This window comes from Crassostrea angulata, chromosome 8 (assembly GCF_025612915.1).
Source record: "Crassostrea angulata isolate pt1a10 chromosome 8, ASM2561291v2, whole genome shotgun sequence".
Lineage (NCBI taxonomy): Eukaryota > Metazoa > Mollusca > Bivalvia > Ostreida > Ostreidae > Magallana > Magallana angulata.
This window is the reverse complement of record NC_069118.1, coordinates 13,157,501-13,175,445: the sequence shown is the minus strand read 5'-3', so window position 1 is coordinate 13,175,445 and position 17,945 is coordinate 13,157,501. Positions and strand designations below refer to the sequence as shown.

Below are 17,945 nucleotides of genomic sequence, written 5' to 3'. Positions count from 1 at the left end.
TTGTAATTGATATCGTTATTTTCATTTCTACTTGAAATAGTAAAAACCTAAATGGTTCAAATTTATCAGACTATGAACTGCGTCTTAACCAATCAGATTTCAGTATTTAACATGAAAGTAATACAAAACACATTATCAACTGCGTCTAAACCAATCAGATTTCAGTATTTAACATGAAAGTAAAATAAAACCAAATATACTACAAGTAATTTAAAATAAGTCTTATTTTTAGCTGGGCTTTGCTGAAAGCAGAATCCTGGCAGTAGGCAGGCAAATCGCCAATGTTACTATGAATAGCACAACTTCAAAAGGACAGCGTCAAAGTTAAAGTCTCTGCCAAACCAAATAGCCACACAAAGAGCTACCCTACTTTTGTCAAATCTTTTAAGATTTTTTTTTTCAAATAAATTAAGCAAGGAAATTCATCTGTTTAATAAAGACAAGTACTGCATTTTTGGAACAAAGATCATGAAATCCTTGAACCACTTACAAAGAGTTGGAATTCGGCTGCACATCTAAGAAAGTGGGGATTGCATTGTACAACACGGAAAAATGCAGTTTGAGATATAGAATTCACTGCTCTGTTGCATTCTCTCATCAACAAGGGGCCCATGGGCCACATTGTTCAACTTAACAATAATTCTTTTATCATTCTATTTCGAAAATTTGGAATATGAAACTTTAACCAAAATTTCATATATTCTAAGATTTGACAATACATTAAACAACTGACCAATCTCATTGCACTCGGACTCAAAGTATCAAAGATAACATAACTGTAAAATAAACCAAAAAAAATAATTATAAGAATATTTGTCTTCAAATACTCTTGATCTGAACGCCTTAGATTTAACCGGATTTTTTAAAAGACAAACCCGGTTGTTAGCGAAAATGCATGGTGAGCTGCCCCTCTTGTGCGGATAACTCCTCCTACAGTTTTCAAGATAAGAAGTTGTTCTTTTGCAGATCAAATTTACATATATTAGAGATGTGCATTTTACTTGAATTTTGATTTTTTAATATGATTTATGAACAAAAGACCTATTGGCCTTATCGTTCACCTAAGAAACTTCAATGTGGCTTTTGCAATGTATATCCATATGCTTTATAATTACAGGGATAATGAAATGATTTTTAATATTCCCGGATTGTTCAATCCAATAACCATCTGAATTCTAAAAAAAAAGTAAAAAATAGTAGCATAACATACAGTGAAATAATGGATCAAATCTAAGTACAAAAAATGGTCCAAATTACACCACTCTACCCTATATAATCATTAGAGCCCCGCCCTAACACCAGAATCCCTGAACCACAGAACCATAAAATTCCCAATTTTGAAAGAGGCATTCTTCCTCATCATAACTATGTACTGTAAGAGTTCATCTGCTTAATATACAATCATGCCAGCAGTTTGACTGCTTAACATCCTCAAATAAAGAAGAAGATTTTTTAAAAATTGCATTAATTTTGATGGTGTTAGCCCCACTCCTCTAGCCCCAGAGGCGCAGAGGCCATGAATTTCACAATTTTTTATACATTCCTTTACCTATACATTGTAGATGCTATATGCCAAATTTGGTTGAAATTGGTATAGTGGTTCCAGAGAAGAAGCTAATAATGTTCTAAAGTTTACAACCGAACTGAATGACTCATGTGACCTAAAAATATTAGCTGTTGAACTTGGTCATTATCTAGCAGAATATTGCATATAGAGTACTCCATTTCTCTGGATAGGTATTGTTTATCAATTCAGGGTTAACAAATGGATTATGGATAAAGTTCACGTAAAAAAAAAAACAGTTTGCTGTCACATATACAGCTTTCCACTTGTTCAATATTGTAATGAATTTGAAAATTACTATCTTTATCTAAACAACATACTGGTTTTGGTGTATACAGCTTTCTTTGGTTAGCGTAAAACACTATGATAAATGTATCTACACTTGCTGATAATCTTGATTGTCAAACAGCTTGCTGTCATAAGACCCGAATTAATTTTCTAAACTTAATTTGCAATCACAGCATATGTTAATTAATGAGAACAAATTAAATAATAGAGGGGTTTATTATTATGGTCATTATTAATATGCAAAAAGGCAAATTCATATAAAGCTGCAATAATGTATTCTCATCAACTATCTGTCACTGTTCTACATTATCGCAGCTAATAATTGGTGTACATCAGACGATAATATCACTGACTGACATGTAACAGAAAGACATTGGTTTCTACTGGACAAACATAGCAGTCACACAACTCCCACACACAGCTTATCATGACAAACATTGTAGTCACACAACTCCCACACACAGCTTATCATGACAAACATTGTAGTCACACAACTCCCACACACAGCTTATCATAACAAACATAGCAGTCACACAACTCTAACACACAGCTTATCATGGACAAACATTGCAGTCACACAACTCCCACACACAGCTTATCATGACAAACATAGCAGTCACACAACTCCCACACACAGCTTATCATAACAAACATTGCAGTCACACAACTCCCACACACAGCTTATCATAACAAACATAGCAGTCACACAACTCCCACACAATGGACAAACATTGTAGTCACACAACTCCCACACACAGCTTATCATAACAAACATTGTAGTCACACAACTCCCACACACAGCTTATCATAACAAACATTGTAGTCACACAACTCCCACACACAGCTTATCATAACAAACATTGTAGTCACACAACTCCCACACACAGCTTATCATAACAAACATTGTAGTCACACAACTCCCACACACAGCTTATCATAACAAACATAGCAGTCACACAACTCCCACACAATGGACAAACATTGTAGTCACACAACTCCCACACACAGCTTATCATGACAAACATAGCAGTCACACAACTCCCACACACAGCTTATCATGACAAATATTGTAGTCACACAACTCCCACACACAGCTTATCATAACAAACATTGTAGTCACACAACTCCCACACACAGCTTATCATAACAAACATAGCAGTCACACAACTCCCACACAATGGACAAACATTGTAGTCACACAACTCCCACACACAGCTTATCATGACAAACATAGCAGTCACACAACTCCCACACACAGCTTATCATGACAAACATTGTAGTCACACAACTCCCACACACAGCTTATCATGACAAACATTGTAGTCACACAACTCCCACACACAGCTTATCATGACAAACATTGTAGTCACACAACTCTCACACACAGCTTATCCTGGCCTCAGTTGATACTGCCAAAACAAGTGGAAAAAGAAGTAACTGCATAAAGTGGACAAGTAATGAAAAAAAAAACCCCACAAAATTCTATTTAACACAATTTGACCATACATTGCCAACAGGTTACCAGAAGTCTTATGCTTTGCAAAACAGATAATTTTTTTAAGAATTTCTTTAAAAGAGGTGACAGTTAAGATAAATGTACAAAGTATTAAGAGAACACAATAACTGAATACTCTTATGTTCATTAGTAATAAACAATGCTCATAAATGAAGTTGCCCTCAAGTATTCATTTTGATAATAGTCACAATATTTATATGATTTACTGTACAATACATATAGTCTGTACTAAATATGAAATTATATTCTTAGACAATACTAAAATGTCGATCAACTGATAAAATTTTCAAATCTGGTTTTAAGCTGGGGAAAATCAAATTAATTTTGTTGTGCATAGAATCATAAATTGTACAATTAAGTTACTATAATACATTTAAAATAATACTGTAAAGTACTTATATGCAAGATAAAGTAACCAATAAAGGCATTTAAAAAATATCAGATTCATCGTTACCAAGTTAGTCAAGACAATACAGCATATCATCTACATTTAATGACATTTATGATAATTTTATCAAACAATCAATATATCAATAAAAAACATTAGTATTAACAAAAACAGAAAACAACTAATTATTTGGCAGTGACCATTTCTAAGTTGAATTAATTTTCATTTCAGATAGGTTTGAAAATTCAAATGCGACTCTAACACCTGTTGTAATTTGATAGTTTCTTCAGAAGTCCTGAGAAAAAGGAAGTAATTTTGTTTTAATAAAGAAAGATAAAGAAGATAGCTCTAATAAATGGAAGAACAGTGAAAATATACTCAAATGACTTATTGTCTTTAAGCTTGCTTATTTTTCAGTCTGTGTAACAAAAGTATCAAAAAGACATTACAGTATCAAATTTAAATTAAATGCATTTTTTGAAAGATATTAAAATATTTACTATCTTTCCTTTAACATATCATATCATTGCAAATGAAATGCAACATCAACAAATAGATGCAAGATAAATTCATTGAATTCAAAAACACAGTCACACATCACAACCCATTACACAACAGGACAGAGATAACATAGGCTAAAGGTGAGACTTCCAACATATTTCCTTCAAGTGATAGAATAGTTCTCAGTTTTCAGTGCGTTCAATTACATATACTCTTTGAATTGATTCTCAAAGTTACCTATACATGCACATCCACATGTGAAAAATGAAAATTTTACTTCACTAATGCCAAAGTTCAATGTATCAACAATCTCATCAAAATCATTTCATAAAGCATAAAATTTTAATTTCAAACTCCTTTTTTTACATGTTCAAGTAATAAAATAAACCTGATTAATTAACACGCACCTGACTTTAAAAAAAAAAAGTACGTGACATAATTTCCTGTGTTATTATAATAGAGGAAATTTTCTTACAGTACTATAAAAAGACATATTTTTAAAGTCAGGTGTTTGTGAGTCAATTGGATATTTTTCTCCAGAATTAATGACCAGGTAAGCTGCTAATAATGATAGACAGCTATGTGTAGCACTTACATTTACAGTGTTAAATACATAATAAATGTAGATGTTTACAATATTATATAAAGTGGTGGATTTCATCATCAATGTTACCATCCTGGACTCCATATTTGTGTATTTTACATATACAATACACTTCTATGTGTGATAAAATAAATATGCTACATAATTATATAATATGTGAACAATTATTGGTTATGCTTTAAGTCATCTCCAAAACACTTTTCTAAGGTTGGAAGACTTCCAGACAACTAGCCCATATCTCAACTCACTCCCACTTCTTTCCTTATCTAACATGACTGAATGTAAACTTATTATCTATTTCTTTAATCCCCCATCAAGAAATGTATGTATCTGTGTATGTTTGTGTTTATTTGTAATACAATGTATATGTATAAAATATTTTCTGCAATACACAAAATAAAGGGTAAAGTGAGTTAATATTTTGGTAATTGTTGGCAGTACATGTAGAGTTAACAAGATTGAATCAAAGTCACATTCCCTTACTAAACTATAATCAGAGAAATACAAACAAGTGTCGGCTTAACAAAATACAAATCACAAAAGCCAAGACTAGGTTATAGTCAGTATAACAATATGTACAAGGGAATACTATCAGCACTCATTGAACATATTATCAAAATATTAATAAGGTGTCAAACTAGATTCCACCGTCATCAATAGTAATCATCCTCGGATGAAGTGTCGTCCCCGAGATACCACATATCTGCGTAACTGTCCATCTCAGCTTCTAGTTCTAACAGAAACAACTGATCAAGACGATTGTCGAACTCCTCCAGGAAATCCCACAGATTTATCCGGGCCATTATGTCTAGGTCCCCCTCTGCATTCTGTCGGCGTCGTCTCTCCCGAGGTTTGGGTGTGGCCTTCGTTCCGTCGGGATAGGCATGCATGTAGAAACACTTGTCGTTGAATGGACAGTCTCCTGTACCTTGCTTGAAATATTTACATGCTTTGTTGCTGCAAGTACAAAATAATTCAATAGATTTTTTAATGTTTCTATGAATGTATCCTGCAAGATCTTGTACAAAATGTGGAAGTTGAGGCTGAAGTTCACAGTAAACAGAGTTAATTAACTAACTAAAAAACAAAAGAGCTAACAATCCTCCCTTATAAGACCCAAAATATCATTGAGCATAGTAGTACCTATTCTTTTGATAAGCATATCTGATTGCATATTTGCCAGGCAGCCTCATTAAGTTCAACGAATCTTGATTAAAATAAATCAAAATCATCTGTACCTTAATGCATCCTTGTAGCCCCCAATAATTTTATTCTTCTCATCGTCAGTATCAACCCAGTATTTACTGGGTGTCACAAAGTTGGAATTTACTCTGCATTCAGGACAAGCCCTACAAAATCAAACAGAAACTTATCTTTAGAATCAATTGCAAACATAAGATTTTCATTTTTAAAATTCAAGTCAGTAATGTTAGAAAAATATTTATCAAAAGTAAATAAAGAGATACAATAAAATTGACAGCCATTAACTTGTTTGAATGACAATGATTCTTTTCTAAATAGACCTAGCTCTTAAATGTCTAGCAAGTTAAATGAATAATTACCTAACAATCTTCCTTTCAAATTGTTTTGCCCCTCTCCATTTCCTGATGCATGAGAGACAGAAGATATGGTTACAGTCGGACATGATGCCGAACCTTTGCTCAGAGGGGGGCTGTTTCTCCATGACGATCTCCATACATATCCCACAGGCCTTGTCCTTGCTCCGTGCAATGGCAAACGAGTGTTCCATGTTCTCTTCTAGTTCAGCCACACATATCTATTGAAGAAAGAGTGGCAAAAAGAATATTTTCCAAGTCAGGAGAAATTTCTCAAAAGCATATATACGTAACGTAACTATTTTATGATTCCCTCAAGGATATACTTATACTGTGGATTCAATCAAATTCTTATGGTAGCCTTTTTTTTAAAGGCTCTTGAGTTTTGTGATGGTAACAAATGTATTTATTTGTTTTATCTATTTTCATTATCTGTTTTGTTAAGCACAGTCTTGAATCTTAAATAACCTTCAGTTACACTGCGCAACTAGATAGAGTTGGCTGAGTAATTTCTTGTGTTTCATTTTTCTTTGTGTGTAAAGTATCAGTTTTTTATGTTTTTGATTCATTGTGGAATGAGGATAATCGGGCAGGATAGAACTTTATGGGCATTGGGAACCTAAAAGACACTACAAATTCTAATAATTTCACAGTATCAATTTTAATATTTGAAAAAGGATTAAATTAACCCAGAGCAAAATAAAGGTACAATATATTCAAAATTGTCTTTATTATTTAATTCTCATTGCATTCCTGTGGCAACATTTTTTTTTTCTTTTAATGAGTACTCTAAATTTTCATGTTATAAACTTAGTCAATCTTACCGATGGTCATTGTTCATCTCTCAACATACAAATCATGTGCACAATATTTCAATTCATGAAAATGGCTAAAACAAATATTCTCTCAACAAAATGATATTATCCCATGTCCCCCATCACTGGTACAATAAACACATGAAAAAACTTACCTTGGCGTGTTCTTCCCTCTGTGTTTTGTCTGTAGGGTGGAGGACAGCATATCCACACATCTCACAAATGTCTCCATGGATATATTCACACTCTGATTCATAGGGACACACCCCTTTAGCTAAATATGGGCATAGTAACTGTCCATCAGAAACTTGCTCCTCCTCAAAGGGAGGTGGCAGATCTTGCTCTTCATCTTTGGCAGCTTTGGCATATGAAGCAGGAACTAGAATTAAAAAATAGATATATTGAAGTTTCAGCCTTATATTTTACTGTGGAATCATTAAATTCCATGGGGGCCAATTTTCGTGGATTGCTTAAATTTTAAAGGTTCGTGGGGACATAATTTCGTGTATTCTCTTAAACCTACAAAGGAAATATGACTTTATAACCCTTATTTATTAATTCATGGAGGATGTTAATTTGTGGATGAAAGATACCAACGAATTCCACGAAAATTGAGCCACCACGAAATCTAATGATTTCACAGTATATACAGTCAGAATGTATGTATAAATGTCACTAAATATGGAGTGAATTTTGCTTTTCTTTATTTTTTAGGTGCTCAATGTTTTCATATCCACATATCTGCAACTTCGAGTAATAATGGAAAATGTTGAAGTTTTATGTACTTGACACTCAGATTTAGTTTCACATACTTGTTGAACAAATATATGGTTTCCCAGGAACAAACTCTGAGGCTTTCACCCACTGCTCTGGAGGTTTGGGTGTGGATGGCAACTCTGGTGGTTTTGTCTGGCCTCCCTTTTTCAGTGATGTCATTTTTAGTTCTGAAATTTCTGTCTTGCTTTGTAAAGGGTTTAGAGTTCTCTGTAAAGGTGCTTGTTTTGAAACTGGTGGCTTTGGTCTTGTGTGGTCATATCTATTGAAAAAAGTGAAACCAAGCTAAATCTAAGGCAATCAGTAATATTATACTTGCTGGTAATTCACTGAGAAAATATAAGATGTGCATGTACCTATTTGCCCCAATATAGTTATTTTAAAATTTACTTCACTTGAATTCCATTTTGAATACATAATATATTTAATATCATTTGATGCCTTTTATGAGACTTTTCATAAAAAATTGTTTGTGTTAAGTAGAAACGAAAATAATATATAGCTTTTTGAAAGAAAATTATGCTTATTTCTACCAATATGCCTGCATTTACCTGCATCCTACACCATATGAGCAGTTCCCAGCCAAGTAGTATCGACAGACATTTGATGGTTTTGCAGATTTATCATGTGCATACTGGCAATTGTTTCCTCTTTGACAAACACCATGGAGAAAATACCTGGTTAAGAAACAGTGAGAGTATAAAAAAATTAATAGGATTACAGACAACTTGCCCTATTACCAACTTGTTCCCCTCCCCCGGCCATGTTACCACCCAATCCCATTATTGTGACTTACACAAAACAAATTCAAAGTTGCCCAAATTTAATAATTTATAGATTACTTACCAAGATTTTTGTGTAAATCAGAATATTCTAATTTATATAAACTGAGCATAACAGCTAGTGGCAAATGTATCAACATTTTATCTACAAGAGGCCCCTGGGCCACAATGCTCACCTGAGCAACTAAAGAAATAATAAAATCAGTTTTTTTATGAAATCATAAAAGAAAATATCCAAACAACGAAAGTGTAATATTGATCCTGAATTCAAAATTTTCATAATTTCTCCAGATGTTCTTATGTTGAGCCCCTTTTGTAACTGGATGGTTTTATAGTTATATCATATCTTGAGCATTGCCATTCAATATCTTAAGATGCCATCATAAAGGAAACAATTTTCAAACTTCATCAAAGCTATTTAGAAGCATCATATTTGGTACAAACGTGGTAGAGTAAACCATTGTAATTAGACGCACTGAAGAGGACCATCAGAGTTGGCTTGTCACACCATCAAACTCTGGTGACTGTGCATGGACCATCAGCCTTTTGTTTGTTAAATCATGGGGTTTAGACAGACCATCATGTTTTTGAATGACCATTTGACTTAAATTTAGCTAAGGGAAAGTTTTGACTAATGTAACTCGCTGAAAATGTGAATTCCTTTCAAGAGTGCTCACTGTAAACATTTTTTTAACCACAATGATTAGCAGATAAAATTGTACTGTTCAAACTGAGATTCCTACATAGCACAAATAAAATGAATCATTACTCTAACAGTTGCATGATCATAAACAGATAAACAACATTAACCATTGTTTAAAAAATGTTCTTTTGAAAACACTTCAAAACAGCACTCAATATCATGTATTATTTGTATCTGCATTTAACGTATTGCTCGATAACACTGACACCCGAGTTATGTTATTAATTTCTTATCACAAATTTACTAAATGTTAACAAGATTCAGTCTGTTGGCATCTTTTTCAGTGTCATACTTTATGATGCTTGGTATCATTAAAACAACGTTTTCTTGAATTTTTTGTTTGATTCCCTTTTTGGTAAATGTTGGTTGATACCTGCACTGGATGCGGGACGACCACGACGGCGATTCTGTCCCCCCTTCTGCCATTCTTTCTGACTGTTGAGCAACTTGATCCGAAACTACCGTTGGTCGCTAAACTTGAATATTTTTCAAATGTCGAACCCGATTATTTTTATTTTTTCTCTTTTTACGAATCATTTTACGCATGCTTTGTATATAAATAAATGTTATAAAATAAATCTTTTGAAAAAATATTTTGTTGTAATGATCAGAGACAGAAAATAATACATAAAATTTCATTTGATTGGTAACAAATACGAAACCAAGAGGCTCCCGAACAATGCAATGTTTATGTTTTCGCGCTGGTGAAAAAGTATGTATGAAATGACATTCCCATGTAAAATGAGTTAATCATTATCTTCAATTATCTTGTGTTGATTGTTTTATTAATTTTTCAACAATATTTGAAATATTCACTTTCTATTTACATTTATTTCCCCCCAGGGGCAGGTATCTTACTTTCGAGAGGAAGCAAGAAATTAAACCATGATATAATTGATATGTACAAGAAAATTGGCTGGCCGATCAGAGACTTCTGCCATTGTATTGATTATTAAATTTGGGGTAAGTATAGACGGTTTACGCTGATATTAAAAAAGTTTCAAACAAAATACAAAGTGCAGTTCATTTGACAAGTTTCGACTATACATCATGTACATTCCTTTCTGCTACCTTTACATGAATTCACCACTGTCATGAGATTTTTAATTAATTACCTGATATAATCAGATGCCGATGAAGGGCATAAAATTGAGACTTTCGAGAAGAGTTCAAGTAAATTCCTTCTCCATGCCATGAAGGCACATAATGCTAGTGCATGCATTCATTCGTCCACTTTATGTGGTGCTAAGAGGATAAGAGTCATTGACTTCCCCTTAATGGAACACCAGTCCATCGCAGGTTAACCCTTAGTGTAAGTCAGTACTCAATTTCAGCTGAATGGACTAAGACAATGTAGATAAAGTACCTTGTCTAAGGACATGTGCTACACACAAAATAGTTAACGCAGTGGGGTTCAAACCAGCAACCTTTGAGCTACTGGTCTAACACCTATGACCACTGAGCCATGTGCTCCACATATTTAAGGACAATCACCTTTAATTTTTTGAGGTTTCATATTATTTGTAGTAGCTGCAGGTCTGTAGAACCTGGTCTGAAAAAAATGGATAGACTAGTTACCTGGGAGCTTAAAAATTGCACTAGCTTGGACTACCTTTTACAAGTTAAAATGTGTTCAGCTCTAAATACTTAGCCGGAAAATACCACATATTCAACAAAATAATAAAGACTTATAGGAGGTGAGGCAATAATTACAGAAAAATTAAATAAGTTGATCAAATACCCATCATGATAGTTTTAGATTGTGTTAACATGCATACACAGATTTTAAAATGGGGTTTAGGTATCCATGGTAATTGTTGAAAATAGATGCATTCACGGAAAAAAAAGTTTATTTTTTAGATAATTAATTATGAATTACAGCATAATGTAATCATTAAAAAAAAACTTGCCTCAAGTACTTGAAACAGGAAGTAAAAACTTAGAAGCATTTTGTATGAAATCCTTTTAAAGCAGGAAATAAAATTAATATTATTAACATGTGTTTTTCCACGATCTTAAGGAAAATGATACCATAATTTGATGATATAGATACTGATTGTTTTCACAAGAAGACAAGGGTGCTTTTGTAAACTTTTGAAAAGGGTTAACTTAAATAAATGCTTCCTGCTAGTAAAAAGAATTTGATAGAATATCATATTTGTTGGTAATCATGTTGCGATACTCTCTCGTATGGACCAGTAAACGTATCTACATAATGCATGCATACAAGTTAAATTCAAAGGTAAAGTACAAAGTTAAAGTTTAAAAAAGTTTTGCAGTGCTGTTAATAATGTTGTTGTTGTTATGGTAAAAGATAGTATGACCTCTGTTTTCAATAAGACCATTTAAAATTTGATCAATGACAATGAAGGCATATGGGCCATAAATTTAACAGGGTTAAAAATATATATACTCTAGCTTTAGTAGAGTAGAGTAGGGGCAAGTGGCCTACAATGAAATAGACAGGCCTACCTCACAGCACTGTTTGACACAACTAACCAAAGTCCAAGCTCCTGTTAAAATGTTCTATCTATTCTTCCATGTAAAACTATCTAATTCATCTTCTATGATAAATGTTATTCAGGTTTCAGTTCCTACAAAATGATGTAAATGTGAAAATTGTTGCATTAAACATGTATACCCTTTCTATTGTGATCTCTTATAGGTTTGAAAGAAACTCTATGAGTAAAGAAAACATTTGACGGAATGAATCCATAAATGGGAGTCATTCAACGTAACAGTCTCGCAGGTATTTTCCCCAAGTAAGTGATTAGAAATCGTTTTGATGTACAGCCATGGCCAATGTGTGTATCCAGATGTGCGAGTCCATGTACCAGCTGCCATCCCGGATCTGCTGCTTTCTGTTGGTCCTGATCCAGGGCGGGATACTGGATTACTACCTGATCACTCACAAGAACCTGTATTGGTATGGATGGATAGGAGCCGACGTGGCCATTGGGTTTGTCCTGTTCGTGGCTTTCATGATTTCCTACAGGCATCTTAGATACATCAGGAAGTCCAGCACCAGTAACAGACCAATCCAGGCAGGAAGCCTCCCTCTGGCTTATTTCGCTTGGTTTATTTACTCTCTAGCCCTGGCAGGGAGGGTCGGAATCATCTTCAATGATTTCGCATGGGAGCTAAAGGAAGAGGATGTGTTCGGTCCAAACACCTTAAAGATCACCATTTGCTTAGCTGCCATCATATTTCTTCTGTTGCTGATGAGTCACCACGATGCCGAATTAAACTCAGAGCGTCGTCACTACATCGAAGAAATGACAGCCACGGTTGTGTTTGATATTCTAGACTCTGTGGATGCTCTTGACATCATGTTTGAAAAAGAAGACATTGATGACTTACCGAATGGAATGGGAATGTGCATCATCACGATTTCCTGTTTAAACCTGATTCTTCCGGTTCTTCCCTTGTGCACACTTAGTCGCACTCACTTTGGACACCACATTCAACAGGAATCCATCATCTTGCTGCACAAGCTGTCCCTGGTCTTCATTGTGAATCTCCCTTTGCTTGTTTTCAGGCTTGTGCTTTGGCACGCCTTGAGTAAGGAAATCTCCATTTTCCCTGTGAAGAATGTAATCGTGATATTCCTTGTGTTTCAAGATCTCTACGAGAGACAGAAATTACGAGCAAGAGATGAGACTGATTCTACGGCATCTCATCATGAGATGAAACAGTTTCCGATCGAATCCTAATACAGATGTACTGTAGGACATAGAAACTTGTTGGTTGCTTTGGTTAATTGCTTTGCTTTTGAGCTTTTGAAATGATACATTTAATAATGTAAAATTTTCTGCCGATGTGATTAACATGATTGTGCATGTATTTAAATATTAGTTATGAAGTTGGACAGTTTACTGTACACAATTTTGCAATGTTCGTGTAACTTAATTTTTATTTGGTTGTTGTTCCCAAATTTAATTTTAGATATTTAGGAAAAGTGTTTGTTGTGAAATTTTATTATGAGTTCAGCTGTTATAATGTGTTATATATACATGATATACATGTATATTTTTTCCTGATAAGAAATCCTTACTGGTCTTCATATATGTTTGTGTGTTGGGTTCCAACCAATAATTATATATTAAACACACACACACAAAACCAACAAAGTAACTTAAATTAGAATTAAATGTGTTGCTAAAGAGAGTTTTTTGATAATATCATACAGTTATAATTCAATCAGCATCTGTTGTGTTGTTAAATTGGAATTTAATTAATCTTTTTTTTAAATTTTCCTTAATTGCTTTTACTAAAATGTTATGATGCTTGCCAGTCATCGAGATCTGTTTGTATTTCCTGAATTATCTTTCATGAAATCCCAAGTTAAGTATTTTTACATCCTGTCAAGTTTCCAGCACTGTATGTAATAGAACGCAGCTTAATTAGATTTAACATGTTAAATATTTAGAATTTTATTTTGTCGTTTATGCCAATGTAACAGGCAATGAGATTAACACTGCACTGATCAAACAGTTTTATCATCTGATAACTTGATATTTACATGCATTATATAAGTGTTTTGTCATAGTATATGTGTTAAATCACAACTTCATAGTAATTCTATATTTCTATTTTTTTTAACTGATTTTTTAAAATAATTTACGGTACTGCAAATGTGGTTATTTATCTGGTGGTTAAGTACCGGTTTTCTATAGTCAAACAATATGCATTGGTATAAATATGCAGATGTGTGATTTACCTTAATAAAGTTTTGATTTTTTTACCATACGTGCAGGGGTATTTAATGCCCTTTTAAGTTTACTGTGTAACTATAAGAGTAAATTTCCCCCACGGGTATATTACAACTTTTACAGTAGTGTTTTGGAAAAGTTTTAGATGAAATGATAGATCTATCAAACTACAAAAATAGATATTTGAGAATTTAGTTTTTAATGGTTTTATGAGACTAACAAGTTAACAACATACAAAAAGTAGACCTTATAAATGCATGTATATTCAGATATCGGTGCCTTTTGTTTAAAACACGTCTTATGGGAAAAACTTATGCTTAATACAGATATCATGTAAATGCTTATTTGTATGCTCATAGACTATAATATTATTAATTTAGCAACTATCTGCGATTATTTCTGATGCTGTCATCTAGTCAACTCTGCATTTAATCAGTATATATGTATAATGCTGATGCTTTTATTAATTTATTTTGAAATTAATATGCCTAGCTACATTGTAAATTTAAATTTTACAATAATAGTAACGGTAGTTAATCATTTTATCATAATTATTACAACCTTCCAAATATTCCCTCTCTCTCTCTCTCTCTCTCTCTCTCATCTTAAAAAGATCAATTTTTAAAACTATACACAGAACTGACAAACATAAAGCAAGATTTTAAGCTTGCATTTCTTTGTCTGGTGTAAACATTTGTCTTTTGTTATGAAGAAGAGAGGGCATATTGCTGTCTGTCAGTCTGTCCATCATCAGTTTCTGTTAATTTTCTTAGCAGAGATGCACCTACTAAAATGAAATTTGGTACATACAGATTAAAATAAATATAATGTAGGTCAAGTTTAATTTTGAGGTAGATGGGGCAATTTTTGACAGAGTTATGCCCCTTCTACTTTGAAAAAATTCCAATTAATTGCAGTTTCTGTTCATTTTCTTCGCAGAGCAAGTTCAATTTTGGGTTTGTTCGAGCAATATTTGATAGAGTAATGCCTCTTGGACTTCAAAAAATTCCAATTACATGTAGTTGCAGAGGTCTTCAAGGGAGGGAGGCATAAGTGTTTCACAAAGTGTTTTACAAAGTGTTTCACAAATATCTCTTTCTACATGAAAATCTTGCAACTAGTACATTGCATATACACTGCTTATTTGTCAATATTGCTTGTCTTGTTTTCTGTAGACAATATGTGTATGAATCATAGAAATGTTTTTATTTTGGGAGTTTTTGATTTTGCTTCATTTTAATACTTAGTGATCATTCCACTATTGATTTTAATTCCAAGTTGTGTGCAATAGATGTTGTGTTACTTCGTTTCTTCCAAGAGATTTTTTTTTAGTATTTGAAGTGCATGTACCTGTATATGATAGTTTATAGTTTTTATTTTTAGACCTTTATATACTTTTTGTTTTCTTTTATCTACTTCTTTAAGATCATTTTGCTTTTAAATTAACTCGGTGTACTGTTTTAATGCCAGTATATCAAAGAGAATGAGTTCTTTTCTTGTAACTTTCTGCAAATGTTCATGTAATTTATACGTCTTTACTCATTTCAAAACTTTTGTTTATAAATGAAAAATATACAAACTAGACTTTGCTCACATCAAATGCTGTTGTTTCTGACTTGTATTTCTCTCTGTTTGACTCTCAAATTGTGTTCATAGAGTTTTCAAATAGCCATCATTGAAGCACTCCAATGCAAAACATTCTTTATTTGTTCCTCTTATGTGTGATTCATTTAATTCTTGTTTGTGCATGATTCCGATTGTTGTTATTTGTATAACTGAAGATTCCTTCTTTTACGTGAGTGCTAGCTTATTTCTGCAATTTAACTGTTTTGCATCAAATCAAGGAAATATAAAATTGCAAGCACCAAATTTTTATTATAATTTCTTTTAGTTTACATCTTTAAAAAAAAAATATAAGCAAGATTTTAAAATCTGTGAGAAGTGCTTCTCATGATTTTTCGCTGATATTAATACCTCACGTATAATTAGGAATCTACAGTATTTATTTTTTATTTGACATATTGTTGGAATGAATCTCAGCATCTGAGTAACTATGACTTTACTCAGTGATTTTGGATTTTAACTGAAAATGGTTTGTTCATTTAGGCAGGTATTTTCCTTTTTGAAGTTTTTATAAAGATTAATTTTTTCAAGATTGTGATTTGCCTTCAAATTACATGTACATGATGTTAAGAACTTAAGCATCAGTTTAGCAAATCATTCCTTATTGAGACATAGAGATAATTTTCACATAGATAAGTTATTAATAAATTTAAAGAGTATTTTCAACTAATAGGAAATATTGATTGTTTTGGTTTTTTTTTCTATAATGACTGTTTAGATATCTGAAAATTAACGATATATCCAAGCGTATGTAAAAGGACTTGTCTCCAGATTCATAAATGAATTGACTCAATGATTGAACAAAATTACCATGTATCTTTGTGGATGTGCAATGAGTTTTTCTGTCTTAATTCCAGTGTATTAATGAATCTCTTATTATTACTGTACATGCTTGATGTGTCGATAATTATACTCAGTCTCAGAAAACTAATTAAACAATATTTATTGATAATTATTATTAAGCATAAATATATATTGGGATAAAATTACTTTGTATTTCAAATTCAGATTTTTGCAATTAAAATTACATTTGAGATTTCAATATCAATTTTGATATACATGTACAATGTAGAGAATGATTATCTACAAAATTAAACAATACATGTCGATCAAGTTTCTTGACTGCTGCCTTTTTTCAATTGTTTTCCCAGTTTGTCTTGTCTTTTTTTTTGAGATGTCAATGTGTGGCCAATAAATAACAATAGAAATACTTTTGTTTGAAGTTTTCAACCTGTATTTATTTCTTCTATGTGAAAGAAGGAATATGATCACAGAATAGGCTGTATATGCCCTGACCTTCAATTGTCAAGGGTAAAGGTTTTTTTGTCAAGCAGGTAGACTAAGTATAGTCCGCGCTTTGTGCAGTGGTACCATCAACAACCCCTATTTACATGTATTTCAAGATCACAAGGTCATAGGTCAAACTTCTTCAGACATTAATAACCAATCGACCAAGTGATGCCCAATCAGTATCTAATAACCCTATTAAACTTTAACTCCTTAGAGAGTAGGTGACCCAATTTGATTTTAGGGTCAAGGGTCAACAACTCTGGATATCAAAAGGTATATTGTAGACTGAATATCTTCATGCAGAGTTCTTCTTTGATATGTTGAGAATTTGTTGTTGGAAAGATTGTAACCTTTAAGGAGGAGATGACCCGGCCCCCTTGTTATTATGAGGTCAAAAGGTCAAAGTCAAACAACGTACTCTCAAATATACTAAAATGATGTTGTTCATTTTAATATCTTTAGAACACTTTGATTGTTCTGTCAGTACTGTGTGAAAATGTTTACCTTTTCACATTGCCATTTGGAAGACATGTACCGGTAATATTACATGTATCTATTAATTTAACACAACATGTTCTTGTAATTAATGTATTCACATAGCTGTAATAGATGATTACACTATAAGATAAGATCTTGACATATAGGTAACTTTTCAGATACCTGTTTAATGTAATAGTTATTGATCATACTTTAATCTTAATAGAAAATTATGTAACACTCAATCTTTCAGATATCTGTGTTGAGTAATTTGAATATCGACATTTAAAAGGATTTATCATTTTATTCCATTAAATTGAAAATCTATACAGTGCTGTGATCAAAAGAAGAA

The 17,945-nt window shown here is 32.7% G+C and overlaps 2 protein-coding genes across 4 annotated transcripts; one reads left to right on the top strand and one right to left on the bottom strand.

Moving 5' to 3' along the window:
• Positions 1-2,049: 2,049 nt before the first annotated feature.
• On the bottom strand, positions 2,050-9,977 carry LOC128157840 (probable E3 ubiquitin-protein ligase makorin-1). The gene is made up of 7 exons (XM_052820498.1): positions 9,865-9,977; positions 8,558-8,683; positions 8,045-8,268; positions 7,388-7,611; positions 6,424-6,638; positions 6,100-6,210; positions 2,050-5,818 (listed from the first exon to the last, which is right to left on the bottom strand). The coding sequence occupies exons 1-7, from the start codon at positions 9,915-9,917 to the stop codon at positions 5,515-5,517; spliced, it is 1,257 nt and encodes a 418-aa protein (XP_052676458.1). The 5' UTR covers positions 9,918-9,977; the 3' UTR covers positions 2,050-5,514.
• A 146-nt stretch (positions 9,978-10,123) lies between these two features.
• On the top strand, positions 10,124-17,041 carry LOC128157843 (uncharacterized). 3 transcript variants are annotated; one of them, XM_052820499.1, is made up of 3 exons: positions 10,124-10,203; positions 10,335-10,454; positions 12,157-17,041. In XM_052820499.1, the coding sequence occupies exon 3, from the start codon at positions 12,287-12,289 to the stop codon at positions 13,202-13,204; it is 918 nt and encodes a 305-aa protein (XP_052676459.1). In that variant the 5' UTR covers positions 10,124-10,203; positions 10,335-10,454; positions 12,157-12,286; the 3' UTR covers positions 13,205-17,041. The 3 variants fall into 3 exon arrangements, with proteins under 3 accessions (XP_052676459.1, XP_052676461.1, XP_052676460.1); XM_052820501.1 differs by lacking the exons at positions 10,124-10,203; positions 10,335-10,454 and adding an exon at positions 10,754-10,790 and having other exon boundaries at positions 12,285-17,041; XM_052820500.1 differs by lacking the exons at positions 10,124-10,203; positions 10,335-10,454 and adding an exon at positions 11,377-11,733.
• The last annotated feature ends 904 nt before the right edge of the window (positions 17,042-17,945 follow it).

Coding starts and splice junctions, on each gene's coding strand:
- LOC128157840 (XM_052820498.1), bottom strand. CDS start 9,917: ATGGCAGAAGGGGGGACAGAATCGCCGTCGTGGTCGTCCCGCATCCAG. Junction 6,211..6,423: donor TTTGAAAGGAAGATTGTTAG/GTAATTATTCAT, acceptor TTGATTTTGTAG/GGCTTGTCCTGAATGCAGAG. Junction 5,819..6,099: donor GGCTACAAGGATGCATTAAG/GTACAGATGATT, acceptor TTGTACTTGCAG/CAACAAAGCATGTAAATATT.
- LOC128157843 (XM_052820501.1), top strand. CDS start 10,769: ATGGAACACCAGTCCATCGCAG. Junction 10,791..12,284: donor GGAACACCAGTCCATCGCAG/GTTAACCCTTAG, acceptor TTTGATGTACAG/CCATGGCCAATGTGTGTATC.